The 20,751-nt window shown below is 45.7% G+C and overlaps 2 protein-coding genes and 1 long non-coding RNA gene across 5 annotated transcripts in view; 1 reads left to right on the forward strand and 2 right to left on the reverse strand.

The window, feature by feature from the left end:
• Positions 1–4,336, reverse strand: part of RNPEPL1 (arginyl aminopeptidase like 1) — a 28,853-nt gene extending 24,517 nt beyond the window's left edge. For both annotated transcript variants that reach the window (XM_081910895.1, XM_081910894.1), the window contains exon 1: positions 3,296–4,336. In XM_081910895.1, the coding sequence (XP_081767021.1) occupies positions 3,296–4,321 (1,026 nt within the window). In that variant the 5' untranslated portion in view covers positions 4,322–4,336. The remainder of the gene's footprint in view (positions 1–3,295) is intronic.
• Positions 4,337–4,901: 565 nt separating this feature from the next.
• LOC309369965 lies at positions 4,902–8,372 on the forward strand. Its single transcript, XR_014168286.1, has 2 exons — positions 4,902–5,531; positions 6,960–8,372. It is a non-coding gene; the product is annotated as an uncharacterized lncRNA (long non-coding RNA).
• Positions 6,921–20,751, reverse strand: part of ABCC5 (ATP binding cassette subfamily C member 5) — a 49,111-nt gene continuing 35,280 nt past the window's right edge. For both annotated transcript variants that reach the window (XM_081910718.1, XM_081910719.1), the window contains 12 exons: positions 19,589–19,735; positions 18,385–18,514; positions 17,179–17,332; positions 16,936–17,064; positions 16,582–16,768; positions 15,347–15,436; positions 14,066–14,255; positions 12,777–12,936; positions 11,519–11,597; positions 10,516–10,629; positions 9,008–9,172; positions 6,921–8,547 (listed from right to left, as the gene is read on the reverse strand). In XM_081910718.1, the coding sequence (XP_081766844.1) occupies positions 8,446–8,547; positions 9,008–9,172; positions 10,516–10,629; positions 11,519–11,597; positions 12,777–12,936; positions 14,066–14,255; positions 15,347–15,436; positions 16,582–16,768; positions 16,936–17,064; positions 17,179–17,332; positions 18,385–18,514; positions 19,589–19,735 (1,647 nt within the window). In that variant the 3' untranslated portion in view covers positions 6,921–8,445. The remainder of the gene's footprint in view (positions 8,548–9,007; positions 9,173–10,515; positions 10,630–11,518; positions 11,598–12,776; positions 12,937–14,065; positions 14,256–15,346; positions 15,437–16,581; positions 16,769–16,935; positions 17,065–17,178; positions 17,333–18,384; positions 18,515–19,588; positions 19,736–20,751) is intronic.

Consider the following 20,751-nt stretch of genomic DNA (forward strand, 5'->3'; position numbering starts at 1 on the left):
CCAAAGGCAACAGACTCTGTCATCCCAGGGAGGGGAGGGGACTGCCTCAAGAGTCAGCCTCAGCATTGTATAAGACCCAGTGCTTTGTTGTGATGCACGATGCTATGGAGAGTGCTGGCCCTGGGCAACTAATCACCAAAGTATGTAAAAATAAAAAAGGGAATTATAGCTGTGCAACCCTCAAAGACACTCCAGAACTGTGTCCAGCCCCATGTTTTGTTTGCCACATTGCTCTCATGGCAGTATATGCAGAAATTAATAAGGAACTGGGAGTGCACACCCCAAATTAAGCTTTGCGGTATCATATACCACCCACCCACCTCCAGAAGAGTGGTATCTATGAAACACCAGAACACTGTGTCCACCTGGTGTAATTTCTGAGCAATTCACCAAAAAGTAAACTAGATCTACATCGAGAACTGCCCGATATATGTGGAAATGAGTAAGAAACTGGGATTGTGCACGCCACAAAACCAAGAGACTATTGCTTTCGGACTGCCCTAGCCTTATTTCCAACTCAACTCTTTCTTTTTGCAAAAGACACTGCTGACCATGCAAATCTTTGCAAATAAATACACAAGTAAGGAACTGGAGCTGCACAGCCCACAATAGGCTTGGGGCCACCACAAATCACACTTACCCAACCAGAGGACTGTCACCTTCAGGGTGCCCTAGCACGGCACCCAGCCCAGGAGTCAAGAGCATTGGGTCCACACTAATAATTGCCAATGCATGCAGAAATGATCCAGGAACTGGGGTTGCACATCTGGCACTAAGCTTTGGGGGTTGACCCTTCCAACTCTATAATTCTATGATATCAATAAGACTATTTCATTTTGGTGGAAGGGACTGTCAAGTTCCTTCTTCTTCTTCTTATTGGCTATTATTTACATAGGAGCTGCTTGCCTGATTGTCTCTTGTAGCAGATACAACGTTAGGATGACTCAAAGGCAATAGTCTCTTGCTTGCAGAAGTGCATAACTCCAGCTCCATATTTTCATATACGTTGGCCATTATTGGTGTGGGCACAGCCCAGCATGTGTGACAGTGTCTTGCACCAAAATGAAGCATTGCTGTGGCGATTCAAAGGCAACAGTCTCCTGGTTGCACCAGTGTGTGATTTTGTGTGGCCCACATCTGTTGGGTCCATGCCCCCAGCTCTTTATCCATTTCCCCTTATAAACTGATAATAAATGGAATGGAGGAAATACACTTCTCAGTATCCTGAGTCAAATCAAAGCACTGGGGGGCTGCAGTGCTAGGAGTGTCTCATAGAAGATACTCCCCTGGAGCTGCAGGTATAAGACTTATTATGGTAGCCCAAAGCTTTGTTTGGAGTGCACAGCTCCAACGCCTTAGTTGCAAGTAGGATTACCATGTGTTAAAAAGCACTGCACAAAATCAATGGCATGATAGAAAAGAATTCTTGAGGGTCTTGAGGATCTAAAAGGGGAAAGTCACAGAGATATACAGCATACCCCAAAGCTTATTTTGGGGTGCAGTGGAACGTACGTCAATTGCTTACTGAAACTGCTCATCTAGCGTCGTTGCAAATTGTCTTGAGGAACTGGCAACTAGTCACCAACTCCAATCCTGTTTGCAGTCCAGCTTTTCTAAAGAATCCTTTAAATTCTGGTTTCATGAGTGTGCTGAAAATTCTGTGCAGGGAAATCTCTAACCACCCCCCACCCCACAGCGTATCCAGGATTCTCTGGGGAGAGGGAATGGCTCTTATTCCAAATCTCAGTCTCCTTGACTTAACCGACACATAGCTGTTTTCTTGACAGAAGCCTTGTGATGGTACCATCCGAGAGTGTCCTTGACAGCTGTTCCCCAATTCTGACCCTACCTTCTAGAAAGAATGTGGCAAGAATCGAAATCTGAACATCTTCTGGAAGTGATATAATATCCTATATAATAGAGAGGATAGAGAAATAGGGAGCGGAGGCAACATCTTTTAGAAATGTTATTCCATGAAAATGTTTTGTTATGCATGCAAGTTATTATCAGACACCTGTTAAGTCTTTGGGGTGGGGGGAGTTGAGTTCATTACAAATGCCATGTTCATTGGAAAGGATAAGGCCGTGTCAGCAGCTGTCACAAGGTGACCTGTAACAGATCAAGAGCAAAGGATCGCTGGTTGGAGAGTGAAGGGAAGGGGAATTCAAGTGGATCCCTGCCCCCACCTGTCCCACATGCCTATCTGCAGAGGAGACTTTCCAATATCTTAAACCAGTTGCATATGGTATCCAAACTGGGAAACTGTGCATTAAGGGCTCATTGGTCCTGGTTTGATATTCTGATTTGAAGGGAGCCTTCAGACCAGTTTTCCAGCTCAGATGTCCCAGGAAACTGTGGTTAAGAAACGAGAAATCTCCAATACAGCTGGGTGCACAAGAGGATGAGGGAAGCAGAGGGGAAAGGAGCAACTGAACTTTATTAATCATTTGTTGTTGGGTCAGCCCCATTACGTTTGATGCAGACCAATGTGGCATGACAGCTAACGTGATCGATTTGGAGGTAAACCTCAGAGAAGTCTTCTCACATATTTTTGCCTGCCACAAAACCCTTGCCTGTTATGTAGGATGCTAGAATGCATTCTAGGAAACACTCACAGCTTCCACAAGGGTCCGGACAGTGGTGCTGGAGGGTATCCTCCTAAAATAAGAGGAAGAACCTTTATGGCTCTCCAAAATGTTTTGGCCTCCAACTCCCATCAGCCCCAACCAGAAGGCCAATGGCCAAGAATGGCAGAAGTCATAATCTAATTATATATGGTAGACCAGTTTCCTGTCCCTGCTCTGGAACGTGCATCAATTGTTCTGATTTTCTACATCTAACAGGTTTTCCCCATCTAATGGTCTAGCTCCCACTGTGGCAAAGTTCCCCACTTTAAATGTATTTAAATGCATTTATTTTTTATTCTTTTTAGCAACTTGTCGCTCAAGTTATTTTTCTGCATCCCTTACTGTCAGTTTGCATTTCTTTTGCAATAATCTGCTTTCTTTTTCTTGTTCCCGTCACCTGGATGAGGCTTCAGTTTCCTTAAACAAAGCTGGCCTTTATAACTTCCTTGACTCTGTTGTTTAACCACGCTGGTATCCTCTTAGACCTTGCAGCATCTTCCGTACTCCAGCCGAGCTGCTGTCAAAGGGCAATCAGCTCCAGATCTGCACAGCCTCCATGACCATCACCCCCACTGCAAGTTATCCCCTAAAATGCCCCCCACGAGCACCACCCACCCACCCACCCCAAAACACAATCTTTGGGGTTGCGCAGAGAAAGGGGCACTTACAGCGGGTGCATCAATGGTGGTGTAGCGGATGATGATCTGAAAGGGCTGCTGAGGCTCCAGGGAAGACGGTAAGGAGATGGTGAGGGCCGAACCGTAGTCCGTGAAGGGGTCCACCCTGAAGAAAAGCGGGCAGGGGGCCACCGAGGCCGGCGTGGGGTCATCGGGGAAGGTGGGAATGGGTGGAGGGGGCACCCCAGGCACGAGAGGAAAGTCGGAAAAGGAGCACAAAAAGTGGTTGATGGGGCTGGCCGGGGCAGCGAGGGGAGAGTGGGGGGCAGCCGCTGCACCCCTCAGGGCACCCTCGGGGTCCGGCGGAGGGGTCCCATCCTGAGAGCCAGGGGCAAGGGGGCAGTCTGCTGAAACCAGGAAGGCGGGGGGTCCTGCCACCGGGCAGCTGTGGTGGCAGCGGTGGGCGGCCAGGGGGTCTGCCGGGGGCCCGGGGCCCGCCAGCTCGGGGGCCAGGGGCGGCCCCAAGGCCGAAAGTGCGCTGGGGGTGCTGAGCGGGCAGTGCGGGTGGGGGTCCGAGAGGGGCGTGGGAGAGGGGCACCCGGTGGGCGGGGAAGGGCAGCGGGTCAAGAGGCGCCCGGGGGCCGGGTCGCTCCTCTCCGGGCCGGACAGCTCCGAGGAAGAGGAGGAGGAGGAGGAGGAAGAGGAGGCGGGAGCGGGGTCCCAGGCGGGGCACCTCGGGGCGCCATCCCCGCCGCCGCCGCCGCCCCGGCTCTCCGCGCTGCCCGCCGAGGCGGCGTCGGGGAAGACGAAGCCGCAGCGTCCGCCGCCGGCCGGGGAAGGCCGGAAGGCGACCGAGGCGACCCGCAAGGCCGGGTGCGCGTCCAGCACCAGGGCCTGCCGGCGGCTCTGGCTGCCGCGGCTGCCGCGTCCCCGCCGGGCGCACAGCTCCAGCACCGAGCAGCCGGCCAAGGCGCGGGCGTCGGGCCGCAAGTGCAGCCCCAGGCGGAGGTGGCGGAGGCGGAAGAGCGAGGAGCTGGAGGCCGAGGCCACGTCCGGGGGGCTCTCCGAGGCCGCCATGGGCGGAGGGCGCCTGGCGGAGAGAGGCGCGCGCGGGCGGCCCAGGCGGCGGCTATGTGAAATCCATGGGCGGGAGGCGGCGGCGCGGCAGCGGCGGGAGGCTCGCGCAGGCCGCTCGGCAGCGCCAGGAAGAGGCTCGGCCCGGCCCGGCCTGGCCCTGCCCAGCGCCGGGGCCTGGCTGCCTGACGGACGGGCTGACTGGCTGCCGGGCTCGCGTGCGGCGCCTCGCCGAGGGTGCGGGGCCGTCGGCCGCCGGGAGGCGCCCGAGGGAAGCGGGAGGCGGCTCGGGACCAGGAGGAGGCCGGCAGCGGCCAGCAGGGGGGAAGGGAGAGGAGGAGGAGGAGCGGAGGCCGAGGCCTCGCCGTGTGGACGGCCACGGAGAGGATTCGGAGCGGAGTCGGGTCGACCCGGCAAAGGACCCTTAATATATTTCCCCCAGGCTCATTATTTCGTTTTCTCTTCTTTGGGTACTCGACGCTTTGCACTGAAAAAGAAAGCCAAGCAGAAGAGACTCTGCACATGCTCTAGGGCATTGTGTGTTGGCAGGGCGTTGCAAACACACACACACAAGTACGTTAAGTTTGAAATCCAAAAAATAGGTTAAACACACTCTTTGGGCAGAGCAGCTTTTCCCTTAGTACAGGGGTTCTCAAACTTTTTTCTCTGGGCAAGTGATGCAGGTGTATTTTTGTTTTGTAAACATGGGAGGAAATTCACACGGCTCTCCTGCCTTTCAGCTGATGGTGGTACTTGAGGTACTTAAGCCCCGAGCCGTTTAGGCAAATCATTTTGCCTACTGAATCAGCATGCCTGCTTGTTAATAAGTTTTGTTTCCTTTATCTAATCTCAGGACCCCACAAATCAGTGTGTTGCATCCAGATTATAAAGAGTAGACCTGAAATTACTGGTCCTGAATAAGTCATGCCCATTCATTTCAGTGGGTCCACACTGGGTAGGGCTAATATTGGATACAAGCCAGTATAAAGATTTGTACCTACTAAAATCAAGAGCAAAACTGACCAAAACATTCACAGAGCTGGGGTTTTTTTTTTAAGTGTTCAATTACAATAATGAATCATCTAATACAGGAAACCAGCTTGAATGACTTTTTCCTTGTTTTTGTTTCGGGAGCCTATTTCAGTTGTCAAGAGACATTTGCCAAGAAGCAAGCTGATGTTCTGCTGAAAGCAGTATTTATAAGAGCCCTGTGGTAAAAAAAATCCTTCAACAATTGTTTTAACACGGAGTAGGCAGGGCTGCTTGTGTGCTGGATCCATCCCCTGGCCAAATTTCACCTAGCTCATGGAATCAAGTGCACAATCTTTTCTTGCCCTTTCCAGCCTTCCCCTTGGGAAAGTTGAGGTGGGGCAGGAGTGTTGGGTGCTGCTCAATGGTGCCCAATAGCATATGCCCCCAACCACCTGGCAGGTGAGGAGGCAAAGAAAGCTATCATACCTTTGCCTCTCCTCAGCTCTGGATTGGAGAAGCTGATTCCCTAAATGGCTTGTGGGTGAGTAGACCCCACTTAACTCAGTGAACTCTACTCCTGACTAGACATGCATACAGCTGTTCGACTTCCTTACTCCTGTGATAATTTGCTTTCTCAAACCATGCTGTTAACCAGTTAGCATAGAAATAAAGCTTGATCCTTAACTGCAAGGGTACCTTCCATCCTGGCATGGAACAGATTATTTTTTTTGCAGAGCCAACAGAAGCAACTGTCCTTACCATATACATTGATACCTCTGGTTACGAACTTAATTCATTCCGGAGGTCCATTCTTAACCTGAAACCGTTCTTAACCTGAGGTACCACTTTAGCTAATGGGGCCTCTTGCTGCCACCACCGTGCAATTTATGTTCTCATCCTGGGGCAAAGCTCTTAACGCAAGGTACTACCTTGGTTAGCGGAGTCAGAACCCAAGGTGTTTGTAACCCGAGGTACCACTGTACAATGATGTTACTTACCCCTGTCCCAGCATTGCTTGCTTTAAAACTACAAATGCATTTGACTACATTTGTGCCCCGCATTTGCTTAAGGAGTTCTGGGGTTCTCCCCTCCCTTTTAGCCTCGCAACCACCCTGTGAAGCAGATTAGGCTGAGAGACAAGGGACTGGCCCACTCTCCCGATGAGCTGCATGGTGCATTTGGAGCACGGAGTCCTTAAATCTCGGTCTCCCACTCCTAGAGTCAAATACTTTAGCCACAAAGACACACTGGCTCCTCCTTACACCTCTGCAGAAGGGATGTAGCTTTGTGTCCCCTTTACTGCTTTGCACTGCAGTTGGGATGCAGCCAGTGCTTCTGAAGAAAGAGCTGCAGCTTGATGTACTAGGGATGTTGATTTGTTCATGTAGCTGACACCCAGTGCTTCCCCCCCCCAAAAAAAATAGGTGCCAGTACTCACCATGAGGTTGTTAGAGTAAGTATCACATTTTTTAACAACAATAAAAAAGAGGTGCCTGTACTGCATACCCTTGAGTACCCCTTTAAAAAAAAAACATTGCTGGCACCAAGTAGTAGCAGCAGGGCAAATTCCATGTACTTTATTGCTGGGAAGATATCTACCACGGCCCAAATAACAGAATGCACACAAGAGTTTTACAAAGCCCAAAATAGTTTTTATTCACTTTTTCAGATTTCTGTCTCAACAAGACAATTTGCAAACATGCTAAGGCTATAAAATGTCCAACTGGACCAAAGGGAAAAAAAAGAGTAGGGGAAAAAAGACATGCAACGCTGACCAATTTTAAAATCACAGCTATTACAAGACTGACCATGCCCACCTGGGCTACTGGCCCCAGACAACGGGGATGGCGTACAGTAACCATGGTAACGTACCACACAGGACTCAGCACCTGAGGTAGGTCTCTTTACAGTAAGAAAATAAAATTTCCTACACCAGTGTTAAACCCTGATCAGCAGGAGCCTGCTAAAAATTGCAGTGGTGGTGGTGGGAGGGATACTTATAGGAACAAATATGCAGAAAATAAAAAGCTTGCACGCAGACAGAGTAGGGCAAAGAATTAATTGTTACAAACACCCAAGTATCTGAAAAGCTTCCCAAGTGAAGTATTAGCGTATTTAGATCACTAGATCTATAATTCAGCAGAGGCCACTTTGAAAACTTTTGCAGACAGCACCAGGGTATCAATCTGATGGTGGTTAATTGCTGTAGTTCATTAATGACGGATGGATGTGCTCAGCAAAGCAGAAGCAGTTTGCATTTCCTTTCTATAAAATATAAACCGAACTCTGCTGATAGAGAATGTGTATTCACATTCCCCTTATTGCACCAGAGCAAGTGGCAATGAGTTTTTCTTTAAAGGTATCTAATGCTAATGTGTGGTTCTTCCTCTCTTGCTACTGACAAAGCTCATTTATGAATCTCACAAGAGACACAAAGAAACCTGACCCCCACTGCAGGCGTGTTATGGGAAACAGCTGCCACTACTTCCATGTGCCCTAGCAATGTGCCAAAGAGCATGATGGGTCTGATGAAACCAAGCCACATCAACAGAACCCATCTCTCCTCTGTGAAGGACAGTGACAACAGGACACAGGAGGAGACAAGGGCAAAAAGCCCACTTCCATCCAGAGATCTGGGAAATTCCAGCGCTAAGAGAAAACAGACTGCAGAAGACGGAACAGGGTCTAACGCAGCCTGGAAAAAGCCAGGTTCCCAGTACCGTAAAACTGTACAAAAATGATAGAAAAGAATATGCACTGGTATTAACACAGCGCTCATTTTAATATAAAATAAACAGCTTACATTTCCACTGTAAATATAGGCTATGTACAGAATTCTGTATAGATATAGCTACATGTATAAAGCTTCAATATAGGCCTCTTGATAAATTTATAATCATGGCTCCCTGAGCCATTTTGTAGAGTGCATTTAATAGCAAAAAACTAGTAACAAGAATATGGAATAAATACCATAATAAAAACCATAAAGAACCCTCCTTACAGTACTTTTTAGAAAAGAACTGAATCGTGACCCACAATGCTAAAAATTAAAAGATGAAAAGGCAATAATCTGCTTGGAGAACATGAAGACAGAGGAGTTCCTGCCACAGGCAGAAACTGTTACCCTCCCGATTAAAGTGACATTGCCCTGAATTTTAGCCCTTGACAGCAATCTTATTTTCTGCAGCAGCAAACATGGCATAGAAGCGAGAGTTCTCATTGGACAGGAGAACCGATGGAGTATCAAATTCCATCACCTAAAACAAAAATTAAGGGGGAGACCATTAGAGATACATGGAATGTATACCATTAAACCTTTCATTTGCCAAAAGGAGTAACATTGAATAACATGACAACATTAAAGCAGTCCAGCCTTCCTCAACCTAGTGCCCTCCATATGTTTTGACTATAGCACCCATCAGCCCCACACTGAAGCTTTCAAAAACAAGTTTTAAAGCACCCCAAAACAAAGAACCTGTTCAGATTTTCCTTAAAAGTCTCCAATGAAGAATATCAAACCACCTCTTTAAGGCAGTGTGTTTCATTGCTTAATAGCTCAGAGGTTTTAACATTTAAACCAGACCTGAGATCTCTCCTAATTATGTAAGCATTGCACAATTCTGTCCCAGGTTGAAGAGGGGCTCATTGCAACGGCTTGAGAACACTAGTTCTGTGTGATCTTCTGCGTAGGGGGGGAAAGGTTCATTTCTTGCTCACCTGCCCTTGCATCAGAACCATGATCCGATCAGAGCCCAGAACCGTATGCAGGCGGTGAGCAATTGTCAGCATTGTGCAGTCTGCAAATGCCTCCCTGATAGTCTCCTGGATCAGCAAATCGGTCTCTGTGTCCATGGCAGCTGTTGCTTCATCCAAGATCAAGATCTGAATAGAAAGCGTAACGTGAACGTTGTTAAAAATAGAGACATACAACTCTCTCAGTGCTCCCAAGAAGGACCAAAAATGTAACAAAACAAAACAAAGCCCTGACAGAAGCTGCCAAGAAAACCAAAGTGCAAGTAGGAAAGTAAGTACAAATAGACAAATAAGCGAAGAGAATAAATAAAGTACTTTTCCTAGGTGAGGGAGAGAGACTAAACAGACTAAACAGAGAGAGTAGTCACAGGGAGCTGCCTCTCATAGTGGGAATCCATAGACCTTAGTTGTTTGGAGTCCTCCTGCTCTGCCCCAGGGAACAGCCCACTATGAAAGGACTCAAAGGATCCACTGGGTTCACCAGGTGTTCCTGAACTGCAACTCTCGTCATCTCTGAAAATTGAACATGTTAGCTGACGGGGAGTTGGAAGTCCAACAGCATAAAGAAGGCACCATCTTGGTCACCCAACAGGCTCTTAACTCTAGGAGGCTGAATTCTGCTTTGCGCTGGCTCTCTCAACACAAAAAATAGTGCAAACTTGAAACACCACCTTAGCTGGGGGGATTAGGAGGAGGAAGCCTATTAGGCAGTTGGGATACATTGGACCCCTTCCATTATTTACTATGACTAGTAGTTCACCTATGCATTTAAAGTTTCTGTTTGCTCCCTCTTCTGCTTTTCGTCCAGGTCCTTCTAATAGCCCATAAATGACTGCCTAATTGGTGGCTTGGATCTTTTCCCTAGGCACAAGGCACAGGCCTGTTTGCCCCCCCAAAAAAAACATTACAGGATGTTCTCTCTGTACGTTCTTCTTCACTACAAAAAATTAAGTTGATATTGTGGGGCCCAGTGTACCACAATACATTTTGTGTCCAGCTAGGAGTCTGCTGGACCCCAACAGCAGATTGATACTGTCAGAATAAATGGTGGATAATGGTTAAAAAAAACGGGACTGCCAAAAACTTCAAACATATGCTGGCTTTTATTGTTTCCTTCTTTTTAAATCCAACATGTGCATGCAATGTGCATCACAGTAGAAAATTGCCCTAGTAGCGTAACAGGAAAGGAGCTGAAACTGTATGCACTCTTCTGCCTGTGCAGATGAGGATAGACCAAGCAAGGAGGCAGAGAGTAAAATGCAGAAAGCTAAACAGGTTTCACTTTTGGGATCAGAGGATGAAGCCGACATGTGTACTCTGAACAAAGACAGCATTCTGGAAAATTATCTACAGTAAAAGATGTGGTAGCCAGTTGACTGTTGCTTTAATCCTGACATTGGAACAAGCTTTTCTTAGGGAAGAAGATAATATGCCAAATACATATGGTCTTTGTCTTCTACACACCAGCTCACCTTGCAACGGCGCAGTAATGCCCTGGCAATACAAAGCAACTGCCTCTCCCCGACAGAGAAGTTCTCGCCATTTTCCATCACTTCGGATTCAAGTTTCATGGGCATCTGAGAAATCTGAACCAGAACAAGGGAATAGAGATGGATCAATGCTGTGGTCTGGCACTCTTGCAGCACAACAGTGTTTTCCAGGGGCACCACAACCGGTTATGAGAAAAATGAAGTGTGTCACAAGAGTCCAAGCACCTCTCACGCAAGGAACACGACACACAGATCTAAGATTAAAAGTAAGCATTCTCCTCTGATTTTTAGAAACCTCCAGCATGGTCCACACCAGATTCACATAGCATCACCAAGGAGGAGCCCTACCTCAGTCAACAGTGTGCACAAGATTTCATCTGGCACGGTCCTTTATTAATTTATAACATCTGAATCACTTTTACTCAAAAGTGAGTAATGATCTCTGACCCTGTAAGCGCGCAGGTCAGCAGTGATCTTGGAAACCATGTACAAATTGTATGCATATGTGTGTCTTAGAAGCTGTTATCCAGATGGGTTATGCTGACCCCCATTATGTGCATCACTGCACATCTGTGCAAGTCTCCTTAATCCTTCTGCCAATTTTCCAGTTGTTTATATGAGCCAGGCCTCACTCTAAAAAACAGCCAGTAAGGGTATGTGACCAGTTAACAAATGCGCTTAACTTCAAGCCAGATAATTTGCACCTTATTAGCTTTCCCTGCATTTTTTTCCTTTTACAAAAGAAGATAGAGGACTCGTTTCAGTCAATCCTATCCAATTGCTCTATACCTGAAGGAATGACCAAGGGTATCCAGATGGGTGGGGTATAAGTACTAAATTTATTGTTGATGATGATGATTGCTTGCTTGCTAGAAAAACTTTTTTCTCATGCAAATGGGACACTGGCAACCATCTTACATGGCCAAGGTGCTGCACTTGGGCTGCTAAAGAACCCCCAACCCCTGTCACCAATCCCCTTACTTACACAGTCCTTCATGTGAGTCCTCTCCAAAGCATCCCAGATTTGCTCTTCACTGTACTGCGTGAAAGGATCCAAGTTATATCTAGAGGAGGGAAAGAGTGTAACAGGATACGATCACCAATTCTCTTCTCAAAAGGCATGTAAGCACCCACCAAGACACAAGCACCATGGAAATCAGGCCATCTTCAAAAGACCACCTCAAGGAACCCAAAATCAAAGATGAATTGCTCCAAACCAGCCACTTTGCCCAACGCTCAAATGCCATACTAAGCGGACATGTTTTTGTGACTTTCTGCAGCCAGCACCACAGGCTTAGAAGTCTGTAAGACTGAATCATCTTTGTTCACACAGGTTAGGTAAAACTAGGGCGCGCTCCCAAAAACAAGTGTCTAGAGCAGAGGTGGCGAACCGATATTGACCTGAAGGCCAACCCTCCAGGGGCTGTAGAACTAGAGTTGGAAGGGACCCTGGGGGATCAATCAAGTCCAATCCCTGCAATGCAGGAATACTGTCCTCAGCCGTCCCTGGGTGGGCTCAAACCACCAACCTTCTGGTTAACAGCCTGACACACTGACCCATTGCGCCACAGAGGACAATTGTGGGTGTGGCCACCATATACAGTTACACACAGAGAGAGCCACACAACCCTCCCTCCTAAGTTGAAAAACACAGATTAACTGTGGAGTGGGACTTATCAACTGGGTGACAGGGAAGAGGGGAAATCTGCATCCCTCCTAAGAGTGCTGGGCTCTGCCCAACCCACTGCTGGGTCTACGGTATTATCATCATCAGCTCCCACTCCCCAAATCAGTAATACCTGAGGGTGGGGTGGGGGAGAAGCCCTTGACCTGGGAGTTAGTCGCAATGGCAACCATTTATCACAGAATACTTAAACCAACTTTTCCCAACCTGGTGTCCTCTGGCTGCCGCCGGACTACAGCTCCCATCATCCCTGACCATGAGCTGCATGGGGCTGACGGGATTTTGGAGTCCAACAACATCAAGAAGGCAACACGTTGAGGAAGATCAAGTCAATATTTAAGCAGCACTAAGATACTTAATTCAATTCCCCTTTGCCTTACAAAAGGAAGAAAATGGGGACAGTGGAAGTAGACAGCAGCAGTGAATCACTACTCCATGTCCCAGGGCAATGGAACTCCCTTTTCTATTGTGGCTAAGGCCATTTCACTTGAAGGGTGGCAGGTGAGGGAGAGGAAGATGCAAGCTCTTTTCTACCTCTTTGGCTATGGGTGAAACTAACCTCACGGTACCACTGAACAACACAGGCTCTTGAGGAATTATGGACAGCTTGCTCCGGAGATCTGCTAAGCCAATGTCATTGATTTTCACTCCATCAATTTTAATGCAGCCTCCTGACAGTTCAACCAAGCGGAAGAGAGCCATTCCTAGAGAGGACTTCCCTGGGGTGGAAAAGCAAGGAGGAATTAAGGGTTAACTGGTGACTTCTGTAACACACAGTCATGGTCCAAGTCCAGACAACAGGCAGAAGCAAATACATTAAAAACTCACTCCATGAATAGTTAAAATTAGACATGCCATGTCAGCCTTTTAGCAGCCAAAAGTTACTTTTTAAAATTTGCCTAATATATTTAGATTCCACCTTTCAAGCAGTTCACAGCTTAACATCATGGCTTATAATTCAATAGACATAATATAAAAGTGAAATGGGACAAGGAGAGGAGAATAATAAAATGCAGGTTCTATAGCTACCTCTGACTGCAATTCTGAGAGTGAAGGAGCCAAAAGACTATAATAAAAACAACTCTGACCAGAGAAAAAGCCATATTCCTGGGAGGAACCCAGAAGACACTCAATTTATTTATACAGTGGTACCTTGAGTTACATACTTAATCCGTTCCGGAGGTCCATTCGCAACAGGAAACCGCTCGTAACATGAGGCACGCTTTCTCTAATGGTGCCTCCTGCTGCTGCAGCGCCACTGGAGCACAACTTCCACTCGCAACAAGGGGCATCTACTTCTGGGTTAGCAGAGCACGTAACCCGCAGCATTCATAAGGCGGACGACGGTACGTAACACGAGGTACCACTGTATTTATTTATAAAAAAATATTTCTATACTGCTATATCTTAATATATACCCAAGTCATTTAAAACAATACAAACATACAATAAAAGCGTTAGAAAGAAAAAAAGAAACATCAGCAAACCATTTTGGAAAGATGTGCTCTTTACTGCCTGCATAGACCTGGCAGAAATGAAAGGTTTTCAAAAGGCGTTTAGAAGTTGGCACAGAAGGTGCCTGCTGAATCTCTCCTGGCAGAGCATTCCGCAGGATTGGGCCAACGGAACTAAATGAAGCCAAACCATCAAGTTTTATTGTAGTGGGTGTGTCAATTGTGCAGGTGCATATAGTTGCCAATGTGCAGGGTGTTCTTCTTCAGAAATAACAAGTGCCAGACACATAAGCCACTAGGTGGCTCCAGTCAGCTTTCATTGGTACTGATGGCAGCACTTTCGCAAAGGGGCTGGATTTTAGCTTCTTGGAGTGTTGCCTAGATATGTCCTTACCTGACCCTGTCCTTCCCACAATGCCAATCTTTTCCTTGGGTTTGATGGTGAAGGACACTTTCTTGAGGACAAGCGGCAAGTTCTCCCGATACCGCATTTCTGCATTTTCGAAGATGACTTCTCCTTCCTGGGGCCAGTCTGGAGGGGGAGCCTTGTTCTTAATCCGAGCTGGAGCCTCCAGAGAAAGAGTCTTAGAAAGTTGCAGAGGATAAAAAAAAAGAAGAGGTCAGGTGTCAGCTGAGAACAGTAGCCCCAGGAATACGTTCTCATAAGAGACAACAGCTGGTAACTGACTCTTCAACACAAGCAAGATTCAACAGAAACGGACACATCATGCATGGGAGAAGTGGGGCAGCTCCTGACCTCGAAGCATTTTTACTGAGATCAAGGCACTCTTTCCCTCAAATCTTCAGTCATGGAAGGAAAATACCCCATGATGATGGGACAGCTCCTCTTACATCCAATTTGGGAACAAAAGTGTCAGAAGCTTCTGGAGCAAAGAGCTGTCTCAGTTACAGCTATTGCCCAAGGTATTGGTTTCTCAGAGAATTCTCTCTCACCCCTCCTCATTGCATAAGCTAGATGGATTATGACTACATAAACTTTTGGGGATAAATATTGGCAATGTGGGGAATAAATCTAGGACACAGAGGTGACCTTCTGTCAAACTCTTTTCTCAGCTCTCTGTTTGTTGAGTATTGCTGCTGTACTACCAAATGTTATTTTTGAGAGCAGATTCAGCTTTGACAGCCCCCAAAACTGAGGGGGTGCCTCCTCCCAGTGGAGATTTCAGGCACTTCCTGAAATGGATGGGAAAAGTCACCATCACAAGATCTAATCCCCTTCACGAACAGAAGGAACCTCACAACTCAGAACATTCCTTCTTTCTTTCTTTTGACAAGTGTTCTTCCTGGAGTTCAGTTGCCAATATTGTACGAGAGTTACACAGTGCCAACACAGCACAAAGTAAAGTGATTTCATTTAAACAACAATCCTCCACATTTTTATGATCATGCCACCCACAAGGTTAAGCTCATGTCACAACGTGTCAAATTAAGCCAATTTTTAAAATATATTTTTCATTAATGCTTCTTAATGAAATTTCCCAAAAGAAATGAAAATTAATGCAGTCAAATGATACAGAATAAATCAAGACAAGGTGTTATATGCATACATGTAAAAATTAAGCCAGTATAGAGCACAGTTAAATGGCTGGAGGGACCTTTATATAGAGAGGTCATCTAAGACCAGTAAAAGCAATAGAAAAAATATTTTGAGTACCTTGATATAGTGGTCAATCCTCTCCACTGAGGTGAAGCGGGCCTCTGTCTCTGAAGCTAGCCTGACTGTGAACTGAAATAACCCTGTGAGCTGATGACAAAACAGACAAGGATGTTATCTTTAAAAAATAAATAAATGCATTTTAAAAAAGAATGCTTCTAAGGACTGGTGATAAACGTTTTAGATTAATCTGAGTAGTGATATGCAAGGAACCAATATGGAATCTGAACTATTGCCAGAACAGTAGAAGCACAACATGAGAATTATAAGAGGCTCTTAGATTTAACCTAAAGAAAGTGATTTGAAACCTCAAAGATAGCAATTTCATTCTAGATTCCTACTCTTTCCTCCTGTTGTCCTATTAATCTGTAGGTAATAAGAGTCTGCGTTGGTAGCCTATTGAATTAATTGACCACAAAGGTGTGTTTTCTATCCAAATCTAATGGTATTTTAAAATGAAAAACACTATAATGAAAAACACTATTTACTTTTAAAAATTAAAAACAGCTTCTGAACACAGACTAGTAGTTATGATTTCTCATCTTCATTTGAATGAATTTAGCTTTCCAAGTAAACATCAAACATTAATGATTTCCTTATACTGGGCTGCCTTCAGATGTCTTCTAAAAGTTGCAGTGTTATTTATCTCCTTGACATCTGACAGGATAGTGTTCCACAGGGCTGGTGCCACCACCACGAAGACCCTCTGTTTGGTTCCCTGTAACTTCACTTCTAACAGTGAGGGAACCACCAGAAGCCCCTCGGAGCTGGACCTCAGTGTCTGGGCTGAACGAAAGGGGTGGAGACCCCCCTTCAGGTATACTGGGCCGAGGTCATTTAGGGCTTTAAAGGTCAGCACCAACACTTTGAATTGTGCTTGGAAACATACTGGGAGCCAACGAAGATCTTTTAGGACCGGTGTTATATGGTCCCGGTGGCCGCTCCCAGTCACCAGTCTTGCAGCCGAATTCTGAATTAATTGTGGTTTCTCAGTCACCCTTAACATAAATGCAAAAAAAGAAAGAAAGCTCCATGGTATTATGTAATATCAGCAATCCAGCCAATGTCTGTGGGCTCAGACAGAGAGGCAAAGCAGGGTGGCCAGTTTTTAGCTTTTATTATAGCTATGGTCAAACAATATATTTTTACTACTGCACAAGAATGGCGTTTCTACTTACACCTGGAGTTCAAAGATTCAAATGCAATTTTGAAAACTTCAGAAGGGACGCCATTACCTGAACAGCATAGGAGATGGCCAGCCCAGCATAGGCAGGCGAGATCTGGCCGTGCATGAGAACAATCATTAGGCCAGTGGTCGTAATCAGGGCAATGCTGACAATATCCAGTCTGACAGCGAGCCAGCGCATTGCACAGCTGAACAAGTAGAAGGGTGACTGATTGTCATCCAGCAGTTCTTGATATCTAAAAGGAAAATGGTGAGAAATATTAGTAGGATTCTAGGTAGCTTACCTTTGTTTTAAATGCAGAGAAATTTCACCAAAAATTGACTGCAGTCAAATGACAGCAGTCAGTATATATAGAGTCCAGTAACGTGCAAATACTGTGTTTCAGAGACGTAGAGCAATAACCTGTGCAGAAACTCCTGCCCTTTATTGTAGGCATGGATTGTAGAGAGGCCTTGAATGCTTGATGTGATGTGTGAGAGGAACGGGGACTGTGTAATGTTGTCCAGACGCTTCAGCTCCCGAATGAAGACTCTGCAGAAAGAAAAGAATCAATTGGAAGGGCGAGATATCTGGCCCTGCAAACTACTTGTGTCACCTGTCTGGGGGAACATGACTGCAGAATCCCTGAACAACGGTTGCGTTTACCTCGATACAACATGCAGCACTATAAAAAGGACGACAAGGGGCCCAACTGCCATCAGGAACCATGGAAAGACACCAGAGATCACTCCCACACAGAAGAACACCAGGATGACGTTCTGTATGAACATTTCCGCTTGAAATGGCAGGCGAACATCAACTGGAAAAAATAGACGGAGATGGCAGTCTTCACATAGGAGACTGAACACAAAAAGAGTTCTGATCTGGTAAAAGCTCTCCTTCAGAAATTCAGGTCTCACTTCTACCAAGGAAACAGAAACTTACCACCATATTTTTCCAACCCAGGCCATATCTATCCAGAATTCTAATTCTGGTGTCACCATATCTACAACTTGGCTGTCACCATATCTACAACCAGGCTTGTTCAGTTACAGAAATACCAACCTGCCACTTTAGGAAAAACCCTGACCCACATCTTCATTTGGAGCCATGCTCTCCCCTTTCATCTATATGCATTTGAAAAAAAAACCTTACTATATATATGGAATATATGGAAAATAACTGTTTACAGCTGAAAACGCTGGCAGCATTAAGATAAATTCAATAGAGTAAAAAAATATTGATGGATGTAAAAGTGGAAAACTGATTTGAATGGTTATAGTAAAATATGCAGGGATGTATATGCAAAATGAACCATGGAAAAAGAAGAAGGGAAGTCACGGGATATTTTAACGTTTGTAAAATGTTTATTTGGAATTGCAAAATTGAAAATTTAATTTAAAAAAATTTAAAACCTCACTAGTTTTCATACTAGAAAATGTCAGTAAGGACTTTCCCTGGGCGGCTTTGGGAGGCAGAGAGTGGGGTATAAATTTGACAAATAAATAAAAGATGTTACTCTGCCCCACCAGTCATAGATATGTTTCATATTTTATACGCATTTTTTAAAGTTTCCATAACATCTGGCAGGGGGGGATGTTTCAACATGCTAAAAAAAAGCATGTGGTACAGTCTTATTGGAACCACACCACTTCAAATTGGCAGTTATTCTTGTATATTTATTTTCCACATGGGTATGGGTTACATGCTTGAATGTCAGCCAATTTTTTTCTAAAAAAAGAATCTACACATAGAAAGCTTGCCACCAGAAGAGGTAGCCCTGGCAGAAACACATCCTTTCCACAATTACCAGTTAGTCCGAACAGGTCACTTACAGAGACCAAGTACAGGTCATTAACAGAGACCAATTACCTTCATCCATGTCTTTGGAGAACCTATTAAGAATTCGCCCTGCAGGAGTTGTATCAAAAAATTTCATAGGGCTGCGAAGAATCCGTCGGAAGAGCTCATCATGGAGCCTGGAGGAGGCTCGCAATGTCCCCTGCAATGAAAATAAATGAAGTTTATGGAATTAGACAAAGATATCTGGTATATGCACTTAAAACTAGGCTGAAGAACCTACAGCTCTTCAGGTGTAGATGAACTCCCAGCATCCCTGACCTGCCTGGGGCTCATGGGAGTTGGTCCAACAGCATCTGGAAGGACAGATTCCCATCCCTGGCTGGCAGGCTTCAAAATGGAGATTCACAGAACATCTCTCAATATCTTTCCCACCAGCTCCTTTCAAAAGAAGCAGCTAGGCTATTGCAACCACAAGGAAGCATCCCTCCTTTCCTTCCTCACAATGCAAGAAGCGAAGGTTCCAAAAGAAAAAGCAGACTGTGCAGAGAGCCCTGGGAATGCTTTCTAAGTGATATCTGGGATGACTCAAACTAGGGTGGTGGCAGCTGGACAGGGGGGGGGGGAGGGAGAATCTTCAGTCCATGGGTAAGCCAAACAGGGTTCTAATTCGGCTTGCAAGTCTATTTTCCCCAAGTCCACCTGCTCCACACCTGACATTGTATGCAAAATCAGGTGCAGATGCAGCTGAAAATGAACAACTGGGAACCATGCATCCAATGTTTCCTTGGAAAGTGGGGCTTGTATTCAGTACTCTTTAAATCTTCCACCAAATGTCAACCTTGCTGGGACTGCACTCAAGAGCAGCTCCCAAGCGCAGGCAATCCTGGACAAAGTCAGGTTGGCAGTTGGTGCAGATTAATGGTGGCTACAAACCCTGCTGGGATCCTCTGGGCTCAGGAAGTCCAGAGTGGAATGAAACCCAGCTGAAAGCAGATTTGGCAGCCCAGCACCAATCAGTTGTGGCTGCAAATCCCATTTTCAGCAGGGATCTCCATTTGTAGCCCAGTATGAGTGTGCTTCCAATTCTTTCCCTTGAATCTGAGTCACCTGACACACCACGGGGGGACAGGCAGGTGCCAAAAGGAAATGAAGGAATATTCCTCTGCGATACGACACAAAGCTGGCTCACCTCAGTGAACCTGGCCATTGGGCTCTGCTGCACAAAACGAAAAAAGAAGCCATTCTGTTCCTGCCTCTGGAGACATACACATACCTTGACAAAGACGACGCCACGCACAACCTTCAGAATCAGCATGATACCCATTGAGAGCGCATAGATGCCAGCGTAGTAATGCATATGTGGATTGTCCTTCATACTGCTGCTCACAACCGTTTCATTTCCCAACATGAGAGTAGTGTTCTATTAAAAATCAAGAACATACACAGTATATAGATCTGCCCTGTTTCACAGTCAGTTGACCAAACTTCGTATTAGCCTTGAATTTCTATATTTCTACGAATGAAACTCTGCTGGTGTAATTTTTAGAGTCCTTCTGGAAGTCCAGGATAATACGGCTAAATATGCACTTTAACGTCAAAGCAATTATTTAATTAAACCATCAAATCAGGCTCACAAGTTTGTTCTTGCAACAATACAAGGCCACGCTCCCTCTGAGATAAAAGTTACTTTGGCTGACAATTATCTTGGAAAAAAACTTTCCCTTGTATACATTATTGCACTTACAGATCTGTCATTCTCCATTCTTTTTCCTAGCTCTTTCTAGATACTGGACCAACAGACGCTGTCTCTCAGCCACCTGGTTCTGCTCCAGTATCAAAGCCTCCCTAGAAATAGTTATTAACAATTTTGATTACTAGCTCTCTAAGCTCATTTTGCATATGATTGCTATAAGCTTTAACTACCCCGTCTCCCAAAGAGTTTACTTGCTTCTTCTTGTAAATTTCAACAACCCACAAGGTCATGTGGGTATAATATCATCGACCTACCCTTCAAGAGTTAAGTACAGTCAAACCTTGGCTCCCAAACGCCTCCATTTTGGAATGTTTTGGCTCTCGAATGCCAAAAACCCAGAAGTAAATGCTCGTTTTAGAACATTTTTTGGAAGCCGAATGTCCAACACAGCTTCCGCTTGAGTGAAGGAAGCTTTTGCAACTAACTGGAAGCCACGCCTCGGTTGTGAAACATTTCAGAAGCCAAACAGGATTATGGAACGGATTATGTTCGACAACTGAGGTTTGACTGTACTGAAACAACACAATGTATGTAAAGTGCTCAGAATGTCTGAAAACACTTTATAAACGACAGGTATTTGTGATCCACTGACTGACAGGATGGTGTTTTAGCAGAGCTGCTGTCTGACTGGTTCTCACCCTTGTTATGGAAGGATTTGCAGATGGGCCTGTAGTTCTGTGGGA

This window comes from Podarcis melisellensis (genome assembly GCF_964234715.1).
Source record: "Podarcis melisellensis genome assembly, chromosome: 5".
NCBI lineage: Eukaryota > Metazoa > Chordata > Lepidosauria > Squamata > Lacertidae > Podarcis > Podarcis melisellensis.